Source organism: Phoenix dactylifera, unplaced genomic scaffold, assembly GCF_009389715.1.
Source record: "Phoenix dactylifera cultivar Barhee BC4 unplaced genomic scaffold, palm_55x_up_171113_PBpolish2nd_filt_p 000334F, whole genome shotgun sequence".
Taxonomy (NCBI): Eukaryota; Viridiplantae; Streptophyta; class Magnoliopsida; order Arecales; family Arecaceae; genus Phoenix; species Phoenix dactylifera.
In genome coordinates, this window is record NW_024067797.1 from 138,493 (window position 1) to 157,500 (window position 19,008).

The 19,008-nt window shown below is 38.6% G+C and overlaps 1 protein-coding gene across 1 annotated transcript in view; it reads left to right on the forward strand.

Annotated features, from left to right (window-relative positions):
- Positions 1-1,518: 1,518 nt before the first annotated feature.
- The window catches only part of LOC103718942 (COP9 signalosome complex subunit 6-like), a 17,721-nt gene continuing 231 nt past the window's right edge, over positions 1,519-19,008 (forward strand). The window contains exons 1-9 of the mRNA XM_008807958.4: positions 1,519-2,038; positions 2,264-2,352; positions 9,355-9,448; positions 16,031-16,092; positions 16,182-16,260; positions 16,360-16,452; positions 17,121-17,221; positions 17,492-17,547; positions 18,853-19,008. The exon at positions 18,853-19,008 is cut by the window's right edge and continues 231 nt beyond it. Of these exons, the coding sequence (XP_008806180.1) occupies positions 1,732-2,038; positions 2,264-2,352; positions 9,355-9,448; positions 16,031-16,092; positions 16,182-16,260; positions 16,360-16,452; positions 17,121-17,221; positions 17,492-17,547; positions 18,853-18,934 (963 nt within the window). The 5' untranslated portion in view covers positions 1,519-1,731 and the 3' untranslated portion in view covers positions 18,935-19,008. The remainder of the gene's footprint in view (positions 2,039-2,263; positions 2,353-9,354; positions 9,449-16,030; positions 16,093-16,181; positions 16,261-16,359; positions 16,453-17,120; positions 17,222-17,491; positions 17,548-18,852) is intronic.

Consider the following 19,008-nt stretch of genomic DNA (forward strand, 5'->3'; position numbering starts at 1 on the left):
CGAAGCATCCTTTTGGAACAACTACAGGTCACTCTTTAGAAAAAGATCATTCTTCATTCACAACAAAATAAGTACTCCTGCAAGTAATTAATCACTATTAATCTATTTTATGCTCATGAACCCAGTCAAAGCTAATCGGCATTTCCAAAAAAATAGAAATCTTTAATTAAAATTTTGGCAATTTCTATATGCAAGCACCGATAAGATTGAGGCAAAAAGCATCGCCAAATTTGATCAATTCAAGAGTCAAATTGAGTATAGTAGGTTGGTAATGGCAATTAATTAAGAGCTTGCTTTCCTACTTCTCCTTCTGGTCGTGCTTGAATGCATCTCGCCCATAGTTGATGTGGTTGAAGACCAAATAGAGAGCTAGGCTGGCTGGCTAAACAACAGAGTCATGTCTATGTCTCTTGCAACCTCCTTTGTAGCGTTGAGAAGGACGATTATTATGTGGATTGACAAGGAGTGGCCAAATGCAAATTGATAATGATGAGGATGATTAATTAGATGGAGAGATGAGATAACAACGGCAATTCTTCATGAAGAGTAGTGGCTGATGAATGTCTGGAAGAAGTAGTGGAAGTCACCATAGAAATTTTAAAACAATAACCTCGGCAAAAATGGTAGAGATTGCATCATACCCACAAATCACTATCCTCTTGTACTCTTATTCCCATGCCTTTCATCCATGGGCTTTTTTTGGGGACATTTCATCCATAGCGCTAGCGCAGCATGGGTGAGGCAAACCTGCTTGCCCAATCACTATATTAAATCTATCATGTATGTAGGTTTATTTTGCTCTGAGATTTGGCACTTTACCTATAGAAAAGGATTGCATGCAAGGCATTTTACCTATAGAAAAGGATTGCGTGCAAGATAATGAGAATCCAAAGACACAGGGATTTAATTCAACACTGTTGCCATACTTTATGTCCGAGCAAGATTCAACTAGATTTTGATAGCAACATAGATTTTGCATAAAAAATTTACTTAAGTATCAATTTTGTATGAAAAATTATTTATTTATAAATTTTTTTTAGGGATTCTTGGAAATTCTATCTCTATGAATAAGTACAAGATAGGATATAGTCAAGATAAATTTGATGATCAAAACATAGGTGCCGGATGTTTAGTAAGTATGCATGGATGTCCAGCGCTGCGGCATGTACTTGATCTAGAATAAAATCGTGCAAGAACCCAAAAGAATTCGTATAACAAAATTAAAGTATATTAATATTATTTTATAAAAATCTTCATCGTGCTCCAAGTTTTGGGTTCGGATTGTATCTTTCGGACGAAAAAATGATCGATCTTTTTTAGTGACGTCAACCGTTGGATAACGAATTACACAGCTCTCAAAGCAATCCGAGCTCTTTTTCCTCCATCATCACAGATCTCGAAGCGTCAATTGCGCAATCCAACGGTTGACGTCCCGAAAAAGGTGAATCGTTCTTTCGCGCGAAAGATACAACCCGAACCCCGAATAAGTTTTGCATTCGACGTCCCCGCTGGCCGGCAGGCGCTCCGAAGAATCTTCTGCACGGTTATAAGCCCAGTGCTCGGAGACTCCAAGAGGCAAATAGAAAAAGCGGAAATTAGTACTTCCCTTCCCACCGCCTCCTCTCTCTTTAATCACACTCTCGCTCGCTCTCGTTCTCGCTCTCGCTCGCTTGCTTTCTCGCTCTCGTTCGCGCTCGCTCGCTCTCACGTCGCTCTCTCGCTGTGGGTTCGATGGCGTCGTCGTCGAGCAGCGGGCTGACCTTCAAGCTTCACCCACTGGTGATCGTCAACATCTCCGATCACTACACCCGGGTCAAGGCCCAGGCCCAGTGCTCCTCCTCCTCCGCCGCCCCCGGCGCCGACGCCCCCGGAGCCACCCCCAATGGCGGCTCTCATCCGCCCCCGCCCCGCGTCTTCGGGTGCGTCATCGGCATCCAGCGCGGCCGCACCGTCGAGATCTTCAACTGCTTCGAGCTCCTTTACGACCCCATCACCAACACCCTCGACCGCGCCTTCCTCGAGAAGAAGCAAGAGCTCTGTAATCACCGCTCCCTCTTTCCTCTTCTAGGGTTTTCGTTCTTTCTCGTGTCCCTTTCTTCTAGGTTTTTTTGTCATAATCTTCTCTAGAAAAAGAACGGAAGGAGAAAAGATCACGATATGATACAGTTTAGTTTGTTTTTTTATTTGGTGACGCCTGGCTGTTTTTTATTATTTTCAAAGAATATCTCATGCTAAATTTTTGGGATTTTTTGTAAAACTGCAGACAAGAAAGTTTTCCCGAATTTTTATATACTGGGGTGGTATTCGACAGGGAGTGATGCCCAGGAGTCAGATATGCAGATTCACAGAGCTGTAAGTTTCGCATTGTCGTCAGGAATTTAGAATAATTTGTTCAATTAAATTAGTTGATACTTTGTTTTATGTAGTTGACGTTGGGTTAATTAGCGAGGTTGTTTGTTTACAGTGAGAATGATTGTAGACCGGGCTAAGATTTTTCAATCCATGCAGTCGATATGCGTATGATTATACAATGTGGTAAATAGCACTGTAGCAGTGTTCTTGATGATCTTAGAATGTTGAATCACAGGCTTCTTTGGAAGCTCTTATGATTACTTCCAAATAAGATTTTTAATCCAAATCTATGAATTTAGCATAGAAAAGGGAGGCATGATATGGTTGAGTATGAAAAAGAATATTGGCTTGTGAAGATCATTTCTTGGAACATGGTTAGCTTACTGGAAACTAGTCTCCTGCTGCTTAAGTTGTTGAGCCATTGATATCCCACTCTCTCTTCCATTTGAGAGGGAATGGACAGGGTTCTAGTCTTTGCAGAAGTGCAGGTGTCTAGCAAATAAAAAGCCATAAGGAGGAAGAGAGCAGCGAAAGACCCTGCGTATATAGATTCCAGTTGAATTTTACCATTAAATCTTTAGCTGGTGAAAAGAAAGATACTAAATATAAGGTTAGTATGTAATTTGTCTTAAGAAAATATTAGGGTTTGGTTGAGTTGAATTATGTTAAAGGGTTTTGAATGTTGGGTTCAGGGCAGCAACATGTTTTTATTCTTCAATAAGGTGAAAAGCCAACACGTTTGATGTTTCATGTAAGAACTAGTATGTTGGTGGTGTTTTTGACTGCTTTTGTACTTCAACCCTAGATGACCATGGTTAGGAAGCTGGCTTTGATTTGACCAACTGGGGATAAAATGGAATGTATTATGATGCATCGAAGATGATTTGGTTGTGACCAACAAATTTTTAGGGAAGCATATCTATGGAAGGCTACCATAAATATGAAGTTTTCAAACTCTTTTTGGAGTTTGGCTGGGTCCTGGACTCCTAGATAGTTGCTTAATCTGTGTGGTGAACATTACTGAAGATATCAGAATGGTTTATTTGTTGTCATCTTGACACACATGATTGTTATTAATTTATTGGGATCAACCATGCTAAAGTTCTTATAGATTCAAGATAATGCAACTTGAAAAGGTGGGATTACTTAAGTATGTGGATCAATGTTATAAAGGTGGTGGGGTTAAGAATGCGGAACAACCACTTTTCATATTCATTCAAATGAATACTGCAGAGGAGATGTTTAAACATTGATTAGTCTATTGAATGAGGAATTCTTAGATGGTTTAGGAGTTCAAAAATGCTGGCTTATCACCGAATATGCAGAAGTCATATGTAAATGGAAAATTTACTTGTTAACTGAAAGAGACATGAGGACTTGAAGTCATGTCATGAAGGGGTGGTTTGAGAGATTGGAGAGTTTAGATGCAAATGAAAAATGGTGTGGCCTACATACATGTATGTCAGAAACTCGATATATATTTATGGTAGTTTGGCTGGGTGGGAATTGACCTCATATTGTACCTACAATAACCTTGCAGCATGCTTATTTTTATGCTGCTGGCTTTAGATGATTGAGCAGGTCACCCTAACTCGAGACAAGTTGGACATAAATTCTGTAGTTGGAGGTTTAGATGATGCATCATTGGAGAGGGGTAGTTAGGATAGAGAATAAATGTTCTGATTAGGCGTTCGGCTTTACAGTTGAGTAGATGGGGTTTAAGAGACAATGTTGCTATGCCACATCGAGTGTTTGCCTACTTGGATATAGCTAGTCTGCTATTAACCAAAACATGAAATGGTGAGAGAGAAAGAGGGGCAAATAAGGAGCAGCTTGAAAGATAAATCATGAGGTGATTGTTGCAGATATTGAGATTTCTTTTAGAGATTAGTGGTGTTAAAATGAAAAAAAAATCACAGGTTTGCTTAGTTTATTTGAATTTCTTACTAGGAATCACTGCTCATGCTTCTTATCAGGGGGCAAATTAATTAAGAAGCATCGAAAATAATCTTCTTTGGAAAGGAAGCAGACATGAGTATGATGGCCTATAAAGAGGGAAGGATACTACCGAGAGAAACTTGTAGAGACAAAAACTTCAGAGTCTGGGCAGAACTTTGTGTGAGCATATGGAACTATGGAGCAATGCCATTGTTGCATGTGATAAGATTCCGTAAGGGTGGTAAAGTAACATAACTAAAAATGTTTCCTTTGGAGGGGAGTTTGGGGTACTAATCCTTTCTTTCTAAATGTTCGTGGTATGACTTTGGATCAATCTTTTCGTGGTTTTTGGATGAGGCGAATCTCTCAATTAGAGTCCTGCATAAATGTCATATTTGATTGCTTATTATAGATTTGAACTTTCGGATTCTTGTGCCGATGAAATTAACAAAAAAGGTTGCAACTATGTTCTGAAGGCTATTAAGTCAAGTCCCAATTGAAGATGATCCACCAAAAGAGATAGCCTAGGAAGAGAAGAAGAAAAAACTTTACTGGTTATCCTAGTGTGTGCAATCTTAATATCAGACCCCATAGTGGTACCATTTTGATATAGTGTCGGTGCACCTAATATGGAAATTTTGGTTCAGCGTACCGACACTTGGTGGACCCTCCGTACTATCTACTAGTTTAATAATAATACAATATGGTACACCTGGTACACATCAGTATGGTGTACATGCTAGTGATAATTTAACTCAAACAAGGACAACCATTAGACCATCATCTGAAAGGTTAAAAATGCTAGCATATAAAATTAATTGCAGTAAGATTCCTAAGACCCTAAAATTGATTCTCTTAGATGCCAAAAACATCAAAAAAGATAAATCTTTAAAAACTTAAATATCTAGATCCTAACATAATGTAAACCCTAGACTGCATTATATGCGTCTACTGCATCTGATCAACCAGAAGATCTCTTTGATGATGCCCAACATCTTGCTCCATTGCTAGATCCAGCTTTATCTCCTTTCGTGATTTAATGGATGAACTTTAACTTTATTTCATCATGATTTGTTTGATGAGTGGGTGCCCCTGGGGATGTTTTTTTGATGACCTGGTTCATTCTCTTGTGAACTTTGATTGTTGAGTCTTTGAAATCAGGATAGAAAAGATCACATATTGAGGACTTGAACATATCTGATGGTTCCAAAATAATAGTTTGATTTGATTATAATTTTATCTAGACTGCTTAGTCTTTGAAATCAGGATAGAAAAGATCACATATTGAGGACTTGAACATATCTGACAGTTCCAAAATAATAGTTTAATTTGTTGATAATTTTACCTCTTTTGAATATCTGTAATTAGGCTTTTCTGTTGCTCTGGTTACAAATTAGTAAACACTCGAATCTTGCTGATGTTTGATCATGAGATCACTGGCAGTTGATCTTCAATCATGAAAATTTCTTCTGCAAGGTCATATGTCTGAAGATCTTCAAGTGATTGATTTGCAGGTGTTGAAACTTCATTTGACTGTTTTGAAGTTATTGAGTTCTGAAGCAACCCTTTGCTGCCATATTTATTGCTTATCTGTTTGCTCCCATAACTTTGGCTTTTAGGACTCGTTTGGTTTGCGGGAAGAATTTTTTTTACTGGAATGTTTTTTTGTGAAAATAATTCCTGGGAATATAATGCTTGGAAAAATGATTTTGGCATGTTTGGTTGATCATAGAAAAGTGCCACATTTTAAAGTGGTTTATGTTTGGTTGAGCATCTACTTTTCTAGAAAAATTGTATGAAGTACCCAAGATTCGCTGTACCGATCGGTACCGGTTGGTACCGAGCGTACCGTACCCGTACCGATGGGTACCGATATCGGTACACCAATGTCGGTACGCCTGGCGTACCGCATACCGTACCGTACCGACACTCGGTACGCCTATACTAGTGCGGCACCGGTACGGAGTTCGGTACCGGTACGGCGAACCTTGGAAGTACCTATTATATCCTTAATAAAGGGAAAGACCTTATCCATGGGTTTTGATGGCTTAAGGATATTTTTGAAAAAAAAGGGACCCCAATTTCTAACCGGTGGTAAAGTAACTTTACCATGTCCCTTATGGACTTTTCTTTTCCATAAAATATGGAAATCTTATTCTCATAGAATTGCTACTTTTCTTTGAAAACTCCAACCAAACAAGAGGTATTTCTTTATTTTTTCGTTGAGCACACTTTCCTCCTTTCTTTTTCGGTGAACCAAATGAGTCCTTAATTATTGTTTATTGGCTTTGATTTATGTTTAAATCTCTTTTTGAGTTGTGGACACCACTCTTCATGTTGTCCATGACTTGTCCCACGATCTGTGTACCACCATATGATAGGATCTTGCAGCTTAGATATTGAATTCAGAACTTTGATACCAATTTAGTGTAGAAGGATTTTTGGTTCAATCCACAAAGGACTCATTTGAGTTTATGTTTTGAAATTTCCAAATCAATCTTGCTAAAGATCATTAAGGGAGGAATGGTTAACATCTCACGGGTCTTCAAAGCTTAGTTAAAGGAAAATAGAAGGATGTGTAACTGCAATCTTATAAGTTGGCTTTTAAGTAGAGACATAGTATAGTATTTTTTTATTGATTGGTCCAACGTTTTCTACCAGTATTGTTGTACCACCAGGGTTGGCGGAATCGTCTCGAACCGGATGGTTTCGGCCGTCCCGAATCCTATTGGTGGCTCACCGGCACGGTTCCAGCAATGGAAATGGAATTTGTTGCCGGAGCCGGAGGAGAAGAAAAGAGAGAGCTAGCGGGGGAGGGAGGGAGAGAGAAGGCGGGATGCCGATGGAGTGTTGGTGGAGTTCGGTGGAGGTCGGCGGAGGCCGCGGCCGTTGAAACAGGGTCCGACTGTAGCTTTAAAAAAATTCATGATTTTTAAGTGAAGTCGACAAGTGATTTGCCGACTTTACTTAAAAAACATAATATTTTTTACAGCCGCGGGCAGCCCCTGTTTCGTTCGAAACAGGAGCAGCAGCTGCGGCCTCGCTTTCCGCTGCTGAGGCTGGCCTCCTCTGACCTCCGCCGACACTCTGCCGACATCCGCCACCTTCCTCCGCCCTTCCTCCCCCACTCGATCTCTCTTTATCTTTTGCTCTCTTCCACGGTCCTTCTCTCGGTACGGGCCCGACATGGCCCGTATCGAGTCGTCTCACCAGGGAACCGGTACAGTGCCCGGTACCGATTCCTCCGACCTTGCGTACCCCAGATGCAAAGTAACTGCAATCTTATATATTTACTTCATGATTTTAAATAAAAGAAATTCAATTTTCGTTAGCTGGATGTACTGATCATGAATGAGAATCAGAAACCGCTAGATCTGCTTCTAAACATTTGATAGTTCTATTCCTGTAAACCTTTTTACTCGCAGGACCATGACCCTTCCATTTGAGATTGCGATATATGAGTGGAAAATGGAGAAGAAGAAAATGCTTTATGGGCAATTCTTTTTTTTCCCCTAGTTCTTTTAGCCTTGGCTAGCATTAATTATTTTAGAAATGTATTTTTGGCAAGGATCTAAAAACTGCAGCATGGGACCATACAGATCACTGGTTTGAATGGCATGTTCTACGTTAGGTTCCATACTGATGCATTGTTCAATCTGCATGGCTGGTAAACTGCATGAATATAGGTTGATTTAGGCTTAATATGGGCAGTACACATAGGTCCTGTATCGTGGTATTTGAATTCTTGGATCTACTGGTTTCTTTTTGGTCATGAGACTGATATAGATAATGTTAAGGCTATCCATCAATGATGATGTTACTGTAGATCTCTTATTAATTGTGGTTCGTGTTCCTCTATTAAACTCTTGTAGTAAATCATGCTTTTTGATTATCTGATTCTGAAGCTCATTCTTGTCTCATGTGGGTGCTGTCACTAAGCGGGCCCATTCAGAAGAGTAACAAAGGGAAGGTTGTGTAAACATAGGCTCGGGAATGTTGTTGTACCAAATCCAAAAGCCAAAGACCAAAGCAGGGACTCGATCGGGGGGGGGATGGAAATCCCGTATGACTTCTGCCAAATTTTCACAGGCCGAATGATAGAGGAGATCAGTCTGAGACGAAAGTCTGACTGTGCCCCCTTCTTCATTCCTGCTTCCAATTTCTTAAATGAGAGCTTTTTGCCTCGAATTGACTATATTTAAAGTGAAAGGGCAGTCGAATTTCTGGTAAGCTAGCATGTAGTGTCTAAGTCTCTGCGTGGCCCGGACAAGCGCAAGGCATGCCTTTTCAAGCGATTTAGCATTACCAACAGAGGGAGGGTGGGTGGCGGATGAATCCGGAGATCTTCTTTCACCTCACAGGTAGCCTACCTAACGGCTCCACAGAAAGAAGACCAACTTCTTCTAATGACCCATTTATCTACGGCACTGATGGATTAGGATTTATTATTGCTGAAGTAGTGTGAAGAGGCAAGAATTAGATGCGACTTCTGCCAAATTTTCACAGGCCGAATGATAGAGGAGATGATGATCCTGGCTTTTTTTTACTCTTTGCTTGCCAAGCGTAAGTAAGAATCCACTGCACTTTTCTGTCCTTCTGTTTTTGCTTCGTGAGAAAGGGAGTATGTTAGATAGAAAGAGCTAAAAAAGGTGCAACTCGGTTACACATGTTCATACTGCTTAGACCTTTTTATAGTTATTTGATCATTCGGCTGTAAAAATTACATGTGTTATGGATATATTGATATTTATGTCATAAGTGGTATAATCGACAAAATTAGTACCGGGGCAAAGTTAACTTTTCTAGCAAAAGATGTTGGTTGTGGTAGCAATGTTATTGTACGTGAACATATCTGCGATTCTGTACTGGCTGATGTGAGTTTTAATATTCTCTGTTCATAATGATTATTAGGAGATGCTATCCTTCTTGCATCATAGTTCCATATGATATTTTTTGGAGAACTCTATTTTTTTCTTTTGCTGTTTGTTCAAGGAGCTTATTATAATAATAAGCAGTTCTTCTATAGCTTATGCTCTTTGCTAACAAAACATCTTTTTGAAACAGTTGATGGATATTAATGAAAGTCCTGTTTATGTCCTTCTGAATCCTTCAATCAACCATGCTCAAAAGGACCTTCCAGTGACCATCTTTGAAAGTGGTGTGTGAGCTTGCCCCTAACCTTCTTTTGTTTTTTCCTTATATTCTCATATGTGATGCTTTGTAGTTTGTACAGTGAGGTCTCAAACTTCACCAATCTGTTTCTTGTTTTCTTCTCTGAATGAAAAAAATGGAGGCAAAGTTTGTTTGAAATCATTGCCAATTTATTTCTGAGTCCTGACTATGTGTGTCTGTCTCTTTTATTACTTCTAATAAGTTTCTTCTTCAACCTTGCAACATCAGGGTTCCCCCCTTACGTGATCCCTTTTTCTTTTTCCTTTTTTTTTGGGGGGGGGGGGGGGGGGGGGTGGGGTGTTTACTGCCAATCCATCTATGTAATGTTGCTTGTGGACACATTTCTTTGAGGTTCTTCTCATATTGAAGTGTAAGAATTGCTAGGCAATAATGCTTTAAATCGAAACCTCTCTATTTACATTTCCATGGTATGTAAGAAGATGTGGAGAAGATATGCTGAATGTAGTTGGGAAAAGTTGGTTTTTGTCATGACGTAGATAAAGAAGAGCAGCATTGAGATGCATTTTTTCTAATATTCCAACTGTTGAATGTACCTCGCACCTTTTCCTCAAAAATAATAGAGGAATTTATTGGGAATTGCTTCTCATTTATAAGTGTAAAATTTGTGGCATTCTTGTTCACTTTCCACCATAGGGATGAAACCACTGATGGTCCCTCTATCTGCCTATTTTCATGCTTCTGCACATATGGTCAAGTAGTGAGTAGAGTGAAGGATTTTAGAGAACTGGATGAAACTTTGATTGACGGTAGTTACTCTGAGGCCAACCCAATTTTTAAATGATATTGCTTTTCTCCTGTAATTTTTCTTTCTATTTTTCTCACGTTCTACTTGCCTCCTTGGTATCTCTTTCTTCATTCTCACTTTATCATCTCCGCTATTTAATGCCCATCTATGTTACAGGGAGAGCAAAATAGAAGAATGGGGTCTTATTAGGGGAGTGAAGATTGTATGCTTAAAATAAGATATCTCTAGTTAAATATATTAATGTGATAATACAAAAATTAGTTTATCATGTTTCCTTTTCATTTAAAATATGTGAGATTTATGTCTAGATAAATGCATTTGTTATGTAAGCAACATTTTTATCCTAATTGAGTTAATAAGAAACTTTTACTCCATCGAAAACCAAAAACATGCATGGTCTTAATTTTTTGCGAAGTTTGAAAATCAGGTGCAATAGCACAAATCTACATTCAAGGATGCAGACAAATGTCATTGAATTTTTTTGAATATCCATTTTTATGTTATATGCTCATTGAGTTGCACAAGAAAAATATGAAAATTCTTATGCACAAGTTCATTTTTATGTAAGAGAAATCTACTATGAATTTTCAGTAGTGTACAAGAGTCTACTAACCAAAAACTTAAATAAAAAAAAACATTTGCTATAATAAATTAATATTGTCTTGTTTCAATATTTTTTGTTAGTATCATTAGGACCCCCAAGGACAAAATCTTCTTTTTATTTATTTATTATTGTATGTGTTAGCAGCTTACATGCTATGTTGTTGTTGATGAGGTGGCACTTTAAATTTAATTGTCATATTTCTTTGTTGCTTGTTTCTTTGATGTTCATAATTTGATAACATGTAGATTTGTTTCTTAGGTTAGCTTACTTTAAATTTAAGGATATTTTGTAGGGAAGTATTGTTATTTTCTTTTAGGTTAAGGTGTTGTTTATACTTAAATAGGCTCTCAAATACAAGGTTTAAGTCTAGGTATGCCATCTTGGAACTGAGCCCCGTACTGGTGCCACCCTGTCATCATGTCGGTATGTCCGGTAAGAGGGCCGGTTTGGCGTACTGAGTGTCGGCATGCCTCCCATACCATGTATCGGTATCGAAACAGTACAGTATGGTACACTCTATACCACTCGGTTCGGTATGCTATGGCGTATCATGGTTTAAGTACTTGTATGATCAAGGTACCCCGTCTAGCTACCGAGCTTTGCACCAGTGTCACACTATTGCTGTGTCGGTACAGTATAGGGCGGTTCGACGTACCGAGTACCGGTACCGGTACCGATACCGAACCAATACGGTATGGAATGCCCCGTGCCGTTTGATTTGGTTCAGTTCGGTGAACCTTGTGTATGATTGTGCGACAAGGCATTTTGGTCTAAAAAGATGGGAATTGGTATGCCTCCGTGCCGAGATATGGTATAGGTGGTCAATATATGGTATAGGTAAGGCCGCAAATGGGTCGGGTTGATCCGTGACCCGACCCGCATAGACCCGACCTGACCTATTTTGGAGGACATGTGGGGCCGGGTCGGATCCTAAAATTGGACCCATTCCATTTTCTGGGTCGGGTCTGGATTTACTGAATTCAAACCCAACCCGACCCATTTAAAATTTGGTAATTTTGGGCTTTTAATCCTTCGACCCGACTTGATCCGACCTGACTCGATACGACCTGACCCGAATCTGTAAAATTATTTGGGCCCGCGTGCCGCAGCCCGTGGGGGTGCAAATAAGTTCTAAAGCAATGGATGGGTTGACTCGAACCGGACCCGAATTGGATCCGAATTTTTTGGGTTGGGTCCGGGTTATATATGGACCCGACCTGACCCGAATGATCCGTTGGATCAAAAATTGTAGTGGTGGACCCGACCCAACCCGACCCGATCTTCTATTGGGTTGGTTTTGAGTCCAAAATTAGGACCTGAATATCCGGTTGGGTCGGGGTCACTCATGACCCGACCCGACCCATTTGTACCCCTAGGTATAGGTGTTCTACCATCTCCAAGAATGTACCATGCAACTATAGAAGGGCATGTTGACTTATACCACTAAGGTATTGGCACGAGGTTTATGATCGAGACAAAATACTGTTCAAATAAGTAGAAAGTATATACTTAAAAAATTCCAGTTGCCTGCCATTTTTTTCTAGTGACTCCATTGTTCCAGAGATTTCTGTTTTTACTTTTTGGATTTGGCTTCTGCAATCCCAACTCATGCAAGTGCATCTCATGATCCTAGCTAGTATTTCGTTCCCCTCTCATTTATATATACAATCCCATTGAGTTCTACCTTTCTTTTTCTTTTGTTAGGAAGTGGTTTGGTCTAATGGTAATAGCAACCAAGAGAATGGCTGGTGAATGGGAGTGTTCGTTTAGATTGACACCCCCCATGTATTGCACCATTAATGAGTCTGATGCATGCATGATGTTGTATTCCAGGTCCCCATCTGCTGAAATCCCCTATTATGAACATTTCTTTTTTATTATTAGTTTTAAAGGGAAAGTTGGACCAGGGTTTTATCTTGATAACTTAATTATGAAAACAATATATGGAGCAAATCTTTCCATGACAACTTGCGTCTGACTTTGATAATCTCCCAACTGTAGAATCTTATATTAAAATAAAGTCTTCTGATACATATACCTGTTCCTATTTATGCATTGGAAATAATTAAGAAAGAAAATAAGTACGTCGATTAAAATAGAGAATGTATTTAGTGCACTGCTCTAATCAAATTGGTGGGAATCAGGGTCCATCAAATGCTCTAATTAAAATTTTTTGTGCATTACATGTGCCCAATTCCAGTGCAATATAAAGTAGAAATCTGTCAAACCCACTCCCCAGCTGCCCTGCAAAACAGGTAAAATATCCCCTACATATACACTTTCTTCTAACAGCCTCTGGATGTATCTTGAAATCATTGGAAATTGCTAACATAACCAGCAAAATTGATTGGCGAGCAGGAATAATTATTAGGGGTTGTGCCATTGTTAAGTGGTTAATAGAGAGAAACATGGATGCCCTGCTTGAATGACTGTTCTGGAGTACATTAACACTTTATTTGATGTTAACTCCCCCCGCCCTCTCTCTCTCCCTCCCCCATCCCTCCCCCCTGCCCTTCTTTCACAATTTCTATTGGAAAGTGTTATTGTTAGTTAATAGTTGATGCTGTAAAGTTGGAAATGTAAGAGGCTCCTGGCATAGAGATCTGACAGTTCTGATGCATTATGATCTTTCATTCTTTCTAGACTGTCAGATTGGAGATCTTGGAGGATCTGTTGATCTTGAAGATTTGAATTGTTGATGCACTCTCTCTCTCTCTCTCTCTCTCTCTCTGGATTGCTAACAAGTACTCAAACGAGCAGTGGATCCAAGATGAGAAGTTCTAATGCATGGTAGTGATATTAGGTCTGTTCAATTTGAGATAAAAATCAATAGTCCCTCCAATGCGTTGCAGTTCTCCTAGGGCCATATCTGTAGAGAGATATGAAACTCTACTATAAATTCCTAGTCAATACTACAGTCCGGATAAGCATGATAGTCTTCATTGGGCTATTGAAATAATCCCCAATAACCACTATATTTGCTGCTGCACCCTGATCTGTGTCATTGTTTGTGATTTCATCCTGATTTACTATTCATTTGGAACCATAGGAATGTAAGCAACCTTTTCCATGTAGGCTTTTAAACAAATTCTAGCTGATTAAGAAGCTAAAAGACAAATATATGTGTGTGTGTGTGTATGTTTATTGATTCATAAGTTGTGTGATTCACTATTCTTTTAAAAACTGGTGAACCTTTAGGCAAAGTTTGAAAGCGGAATAAGAGGGTGTAGAAGTCATTTAGTTATTCTATCCCTTTTCAACCAAAACAATCATTGGAACACTTGAGTCAAATCACTTTTCAGAAGGGCAAAACAGGTATTTTTGAAAAGTAGGTAGTAGGTACACAATTTATTGCCTTCCTAACCCAATTGCCCCACTTAACCCAGGAATAAATTACTCCATGTAGGATGGAGTAATTTATTCTGGAGTAAAGAGCAGGGGCAAGTTAACCCATTTACTCTAGGTTAACTTTTTCTTCTTCCTAACACAGTCTTAATACTTTAGGATTTCTGTAGGCTGCATTTGGTAGAAGAGAACTTTTGGAGGTTTATCTCCTCTATTGTAGATAGGATAGTCTATTCCATGGAATAAGTGCCCTTTTGCTGTTTGGTTGAAGGGATAAGTGGAGAAAAAAGTGAATACATGGATTATCATAATTATTTGGATTTTATCACAAGGACAAAATTGTCCTTCGACGTTTATTGGTTTGTTTAAAGAGTGAATATGGGACAAAATTGTAATTGGAAGGAACTTTCCCCTATTTCATGGAATTATTTTATTCCACAATTTTGATGGAATAGAATTATCTGAATACATTTTATCTAAATAGCGCTTTCCGTTTTTTAGCATTTGGAAGGATGAACCCCCACTTATCCCCCCTACCAAATGCAGCCTTAGAGACTATTGGTTGTCTATCCTATTTCTTGAATGTTTTGCAACCCTTATGTTTAAATGTTAAAGTATTTTTCCATTACTATATTCACAACTTTTTTTTTAATAAACCTTAAATCATGGTGCTATTCAATGCATATAACTAATCTAGCACATTGATGTAACTATTATATCTTTTCATCTTTCTTACCTAATGGAAGTACATTTCATTTTTTGGGGCAAAATCAAAGTTTTGTTTCTGTGCGAAACCATCTTGTTTCACGTCTTATGTAGGGGTTGGTAAATGCACCTCTTGCCTGTTGTTTGCTAAATTTTATAAATGACATATTCAATCTTCTTAATCTTTTAAATTGCATTAATGCATTGTGTTAGTCTTGACTTATTCTCTTTACAGGACTTGTAAAGAATTACTTGAGATTTCTTTTGCAAAATGATGAGCTTTATATAAGTGCTCTTATGGATTTATACCTCTTTCTCAGCAAGCATGTCACATATAGCAATTTTTTATTTAAATTACCTTATTTAAAATCAGAAGTCACCTTACCCACTTAATTCAACCTGTGAAGCTCTTACATAAATCCTATGCAGATTAGACTGCTAAACAAAACGATTTTGGGGCCTATGGCATGACTTAGACATTGACATGACAACTTGCTTACAAATATGACCCTACAATTTATATCAACTTGTTGAACTCAAACACAGACCTGTCAGCAGAAACCCATATGTTGGAACTAGTGCGCTAATAAAGTTTCATTGCTGTCATTGGGAAATGATATTCCCATGATGAAACAGGTAGATTAACTTCAAATTCTTGTTAGCAGGGCGCGTCCTTTTGTGAGGCATCAATCAAGTCAAGAGTTTGATCATTGTTCTCATTGTTGAGAGTTTTCGGCCGCAAGGCCTGGGAGGCTTTTGCCTATTTTCAGTTTAGGGTCTTAGGTCTTAGACTTGGGCTATTGAGGGATAAATCAATCTCTCAATAGATTGGGCTAGTAAGGGATCCTTCCGATTCCCTACTAGATTTACTTTTTGTTGTTTTGTTACAGTGTTTTAAGTTTTTCTTAGTTTTCTCAGGGTGGTCGGTCAGTCTATGCAATTGAATCTTTAATTTAATTGTGTTCTGTGGTTTGATTTGATACACTGACCTGCATTTCTACGAACCAATAAAACTGAATTAATTGCAGGAAAGGAATAATAATTATAATAATTCCTCTCTATTAAATTATGTTGTTTCATAAATATTTGATTCAGGAATATGACTAACAATTGGCCTTCTTTTCTGGAAATATGTTGTTGCTTTCAAGAGTTGCATGTCATTGATGGAATTCCTCAGCTCATATTTGTTAGATCAAACTACACCATTGAGGTTGGTCTTTTTCTTTCCATTTACTTTCATTGCTAACTAGATGAGGTTGCAAAGATTTATTAAAATGGACATGTTTTCCAATAATTAAGACTGTAGAGGCGGAACGAATTTCAGTCGATCATGTAGCTCATCTCAAGCCATCTGATGGCGGCTCAGCTGCAACTCAATGTGAGGCTTCTTTATTTAACTGAATTTTGTTGTTTCATTTTATAGTTTCTATTATCTTATTTTTCTTGTGTATTTGACAAAAATGATTTATGCGAGCAGTGGCTGCCCATCTTACTGGAACACATAGTGCCATCAAAATGCTAAATAGCAGAATCAGAGTTGTTCATCAATATCTGCTTGCCATGCAGAGAGGTACCTCTATATGACTTAAAATAATCTTTCAGATTTATTAAACATTCAATGTTTTTGCAGTTCATTTTGTGACTTTAATGGACAATTTACATAGGAGTGGTAGGGAGTGCCTATGTCATGCACACGAAAGGTCTTCCTGCCATATATGGAATGATGTGACTCTTGGGAAATTGTGCAAAACAATTGGGGGGGGAATGGGGTTTGAATATGGAGTTTCCAAGCCAGCTTTAAGTTGGCCCAAGGAACTACTCTACATGCACTAACGGGCACGTCAAAGCATTTTCCTCGTAGTGCTTAATGGAGATTCTTTATGCCATGCTGCTTCGAGTTTGCATCAACATTTCTTTAAGTTCAGGCCATTTTTTACAAAATTCTATGCTGAGGGCTCTTCTTTGCGTTAGATTGCATTTCCTGCTACTGTATCTTTAATAGTAGAATCTATTTTTTTTGGTACAAAATTTATCTTATTTATTATTAGTGATGGATACCTTTAGTGTGAAATGTTGAAATCTTTCATCTTTTACCAATTCCAGCATAACATAGGAGAAGAGATGGAAATTAATCAGAATTCCTCTAATATTTCTTCCCACTTACTGTGCTATAGCTTTTGTTGTTGATGGTGTCTTTCCTTGAATTTGCAGTAAATGCTCACAGTTTTAAACATGCAGGTGATATTCCCCTTGACAATTCATTGCTTAGGCAAGTCTCGAGCCTTCTGAGAAGATTGCCAGCCATGGAATCAGAGAAGTTCCAAGATGATTTTCTGATGGTATCTGTTGAACAATTTTTTTGCATGCCAACCTTGCTTTGTGCATTTGCTTGATTTGTGCATTTGCTTGATTTGATGCATTACATTACTATTCCCACTAAGCTGGACTACTTTGGGATAGTGCCTACTTTATGCATATGAGATCATGATCGTGACAGTACTGTTGCTTTCAAAATTCAAGCAATATAATAAGTTCGATTTTCTTTCCCTAGACGCTCTCTTCTAATTATCCATCAGTTAGTACATAACCATGTTAATTTGTCCTTGCAGGAATTCAATGACACACTTCTCATGACCTACCTCGCGATGTTCACAAACTGTTCAAGGTATGCAAAAAGTCTCTTTTAATTGCAAAGAGAAAAAGGTTTAAGAGCTTTCATAAAATGAATGCCTAAAGCCTGAGTCACCCTTTTTATAATGTGTCTTCCATTAAGTAGAAGCATTTCAACAAGAGGAGGAAAAAGAGGAGGGATGGGGTGGGGGGAGGGGACAGCAATGTCGATTAATATTTGTATGCAAGAAGGATTGTCGAACTAGTCGAGTTATCAATTAATAAAGGCACAGATGGCCTTGAAATGGGTATAGGGCAGTTTTGCACTCAACCTAAGTGTGTATTTGGTTGCATGAAAGTGGCATAAGTTGCTCCCTTTCGGCACTGAAGTGAGTTTATAGCTATAACCCACTGAACTGGGGAAAAGTCCCAATTTCTGAGAGGCATGTTCGTGATCATTGTGGGCCAACCAAACAGCCCGAAGTGCCCAATTCCAGGAAAACTGGTCTTTGGGGCGTGCATCTTTGGCAACCAAAAACACCCTAAGTTCAAAAGTTAAAGCCTGTTGCAGATTGACTTTGTTATGGAGCGTACATCTTTGTTAACCAAAAGCTCTTAAGTTCAAAAGTCAAAGCCTGTTGCATATGGCTTTGTTATGGAGCGTACATCTCTGGCAACCAAAAGCTCTTAGGTTCAAAAGGCACAACCTGTTGCATATGACTTTGCTACCAGTTTTGGGGTAGCCATGTTACTATTTTGAGGTTAGTAGCCTCATTCTGGAAGGAAACTACCCTAAAGTTAGAATCTCATTGATTGATGGGACTTGAATGGATTATGCATAACTATAGCAACAGTTCCAGTTGTTAGGCACCAATTGGATTTTCACTAATGTTAAGATTGGACATTTCTTTCCATAACCCTGACCATCAAGCCTTGTCCCAGCACCTCCTCGTACTGTAACTCATTTATGTTCCAATCCCTTGTTACATGGAGATACAAATATTTGAAGATTTGCACTCTTGGTTGAGCTTATGGTTCACATGTTACAAAAGGAGGGGTTTTTTTTAATGTGCTTCCAAGAATTTTGATCTGGGATCCCTAACCTAGAATTAATACAGATGCTCGTTTATTTTCACAAAAATTCTCTTTAGAGGCCCTATGCAGGAACCAATGACTTTATCTGCTTGCTTCTCTGCCACTGCCAGTACAGTTGATATGTTGCAATGAAATAAGAAAGCCTGTTGCCTTGTGATATTTTATTCTTTTCCCGTTGTTTGATGGACATGGAAATTTATATATCTGAAACTGTTTATCAAGTTATTTCGGGCATGTTATAACAACTCTTTGTTGAACTTTGCAGTACCATGAATGAGCTGGTTGATAAATTGAACACCACCTATGACAGACACAGTAGAAGGGGAGGCCGGACTGCTTTCATATAGTTGGCATGCTTGTTTTGCTGGCATCCTCTCTATAAGTTTTCTATCATAGAGTTCATATTAATTTTCCCATTTTT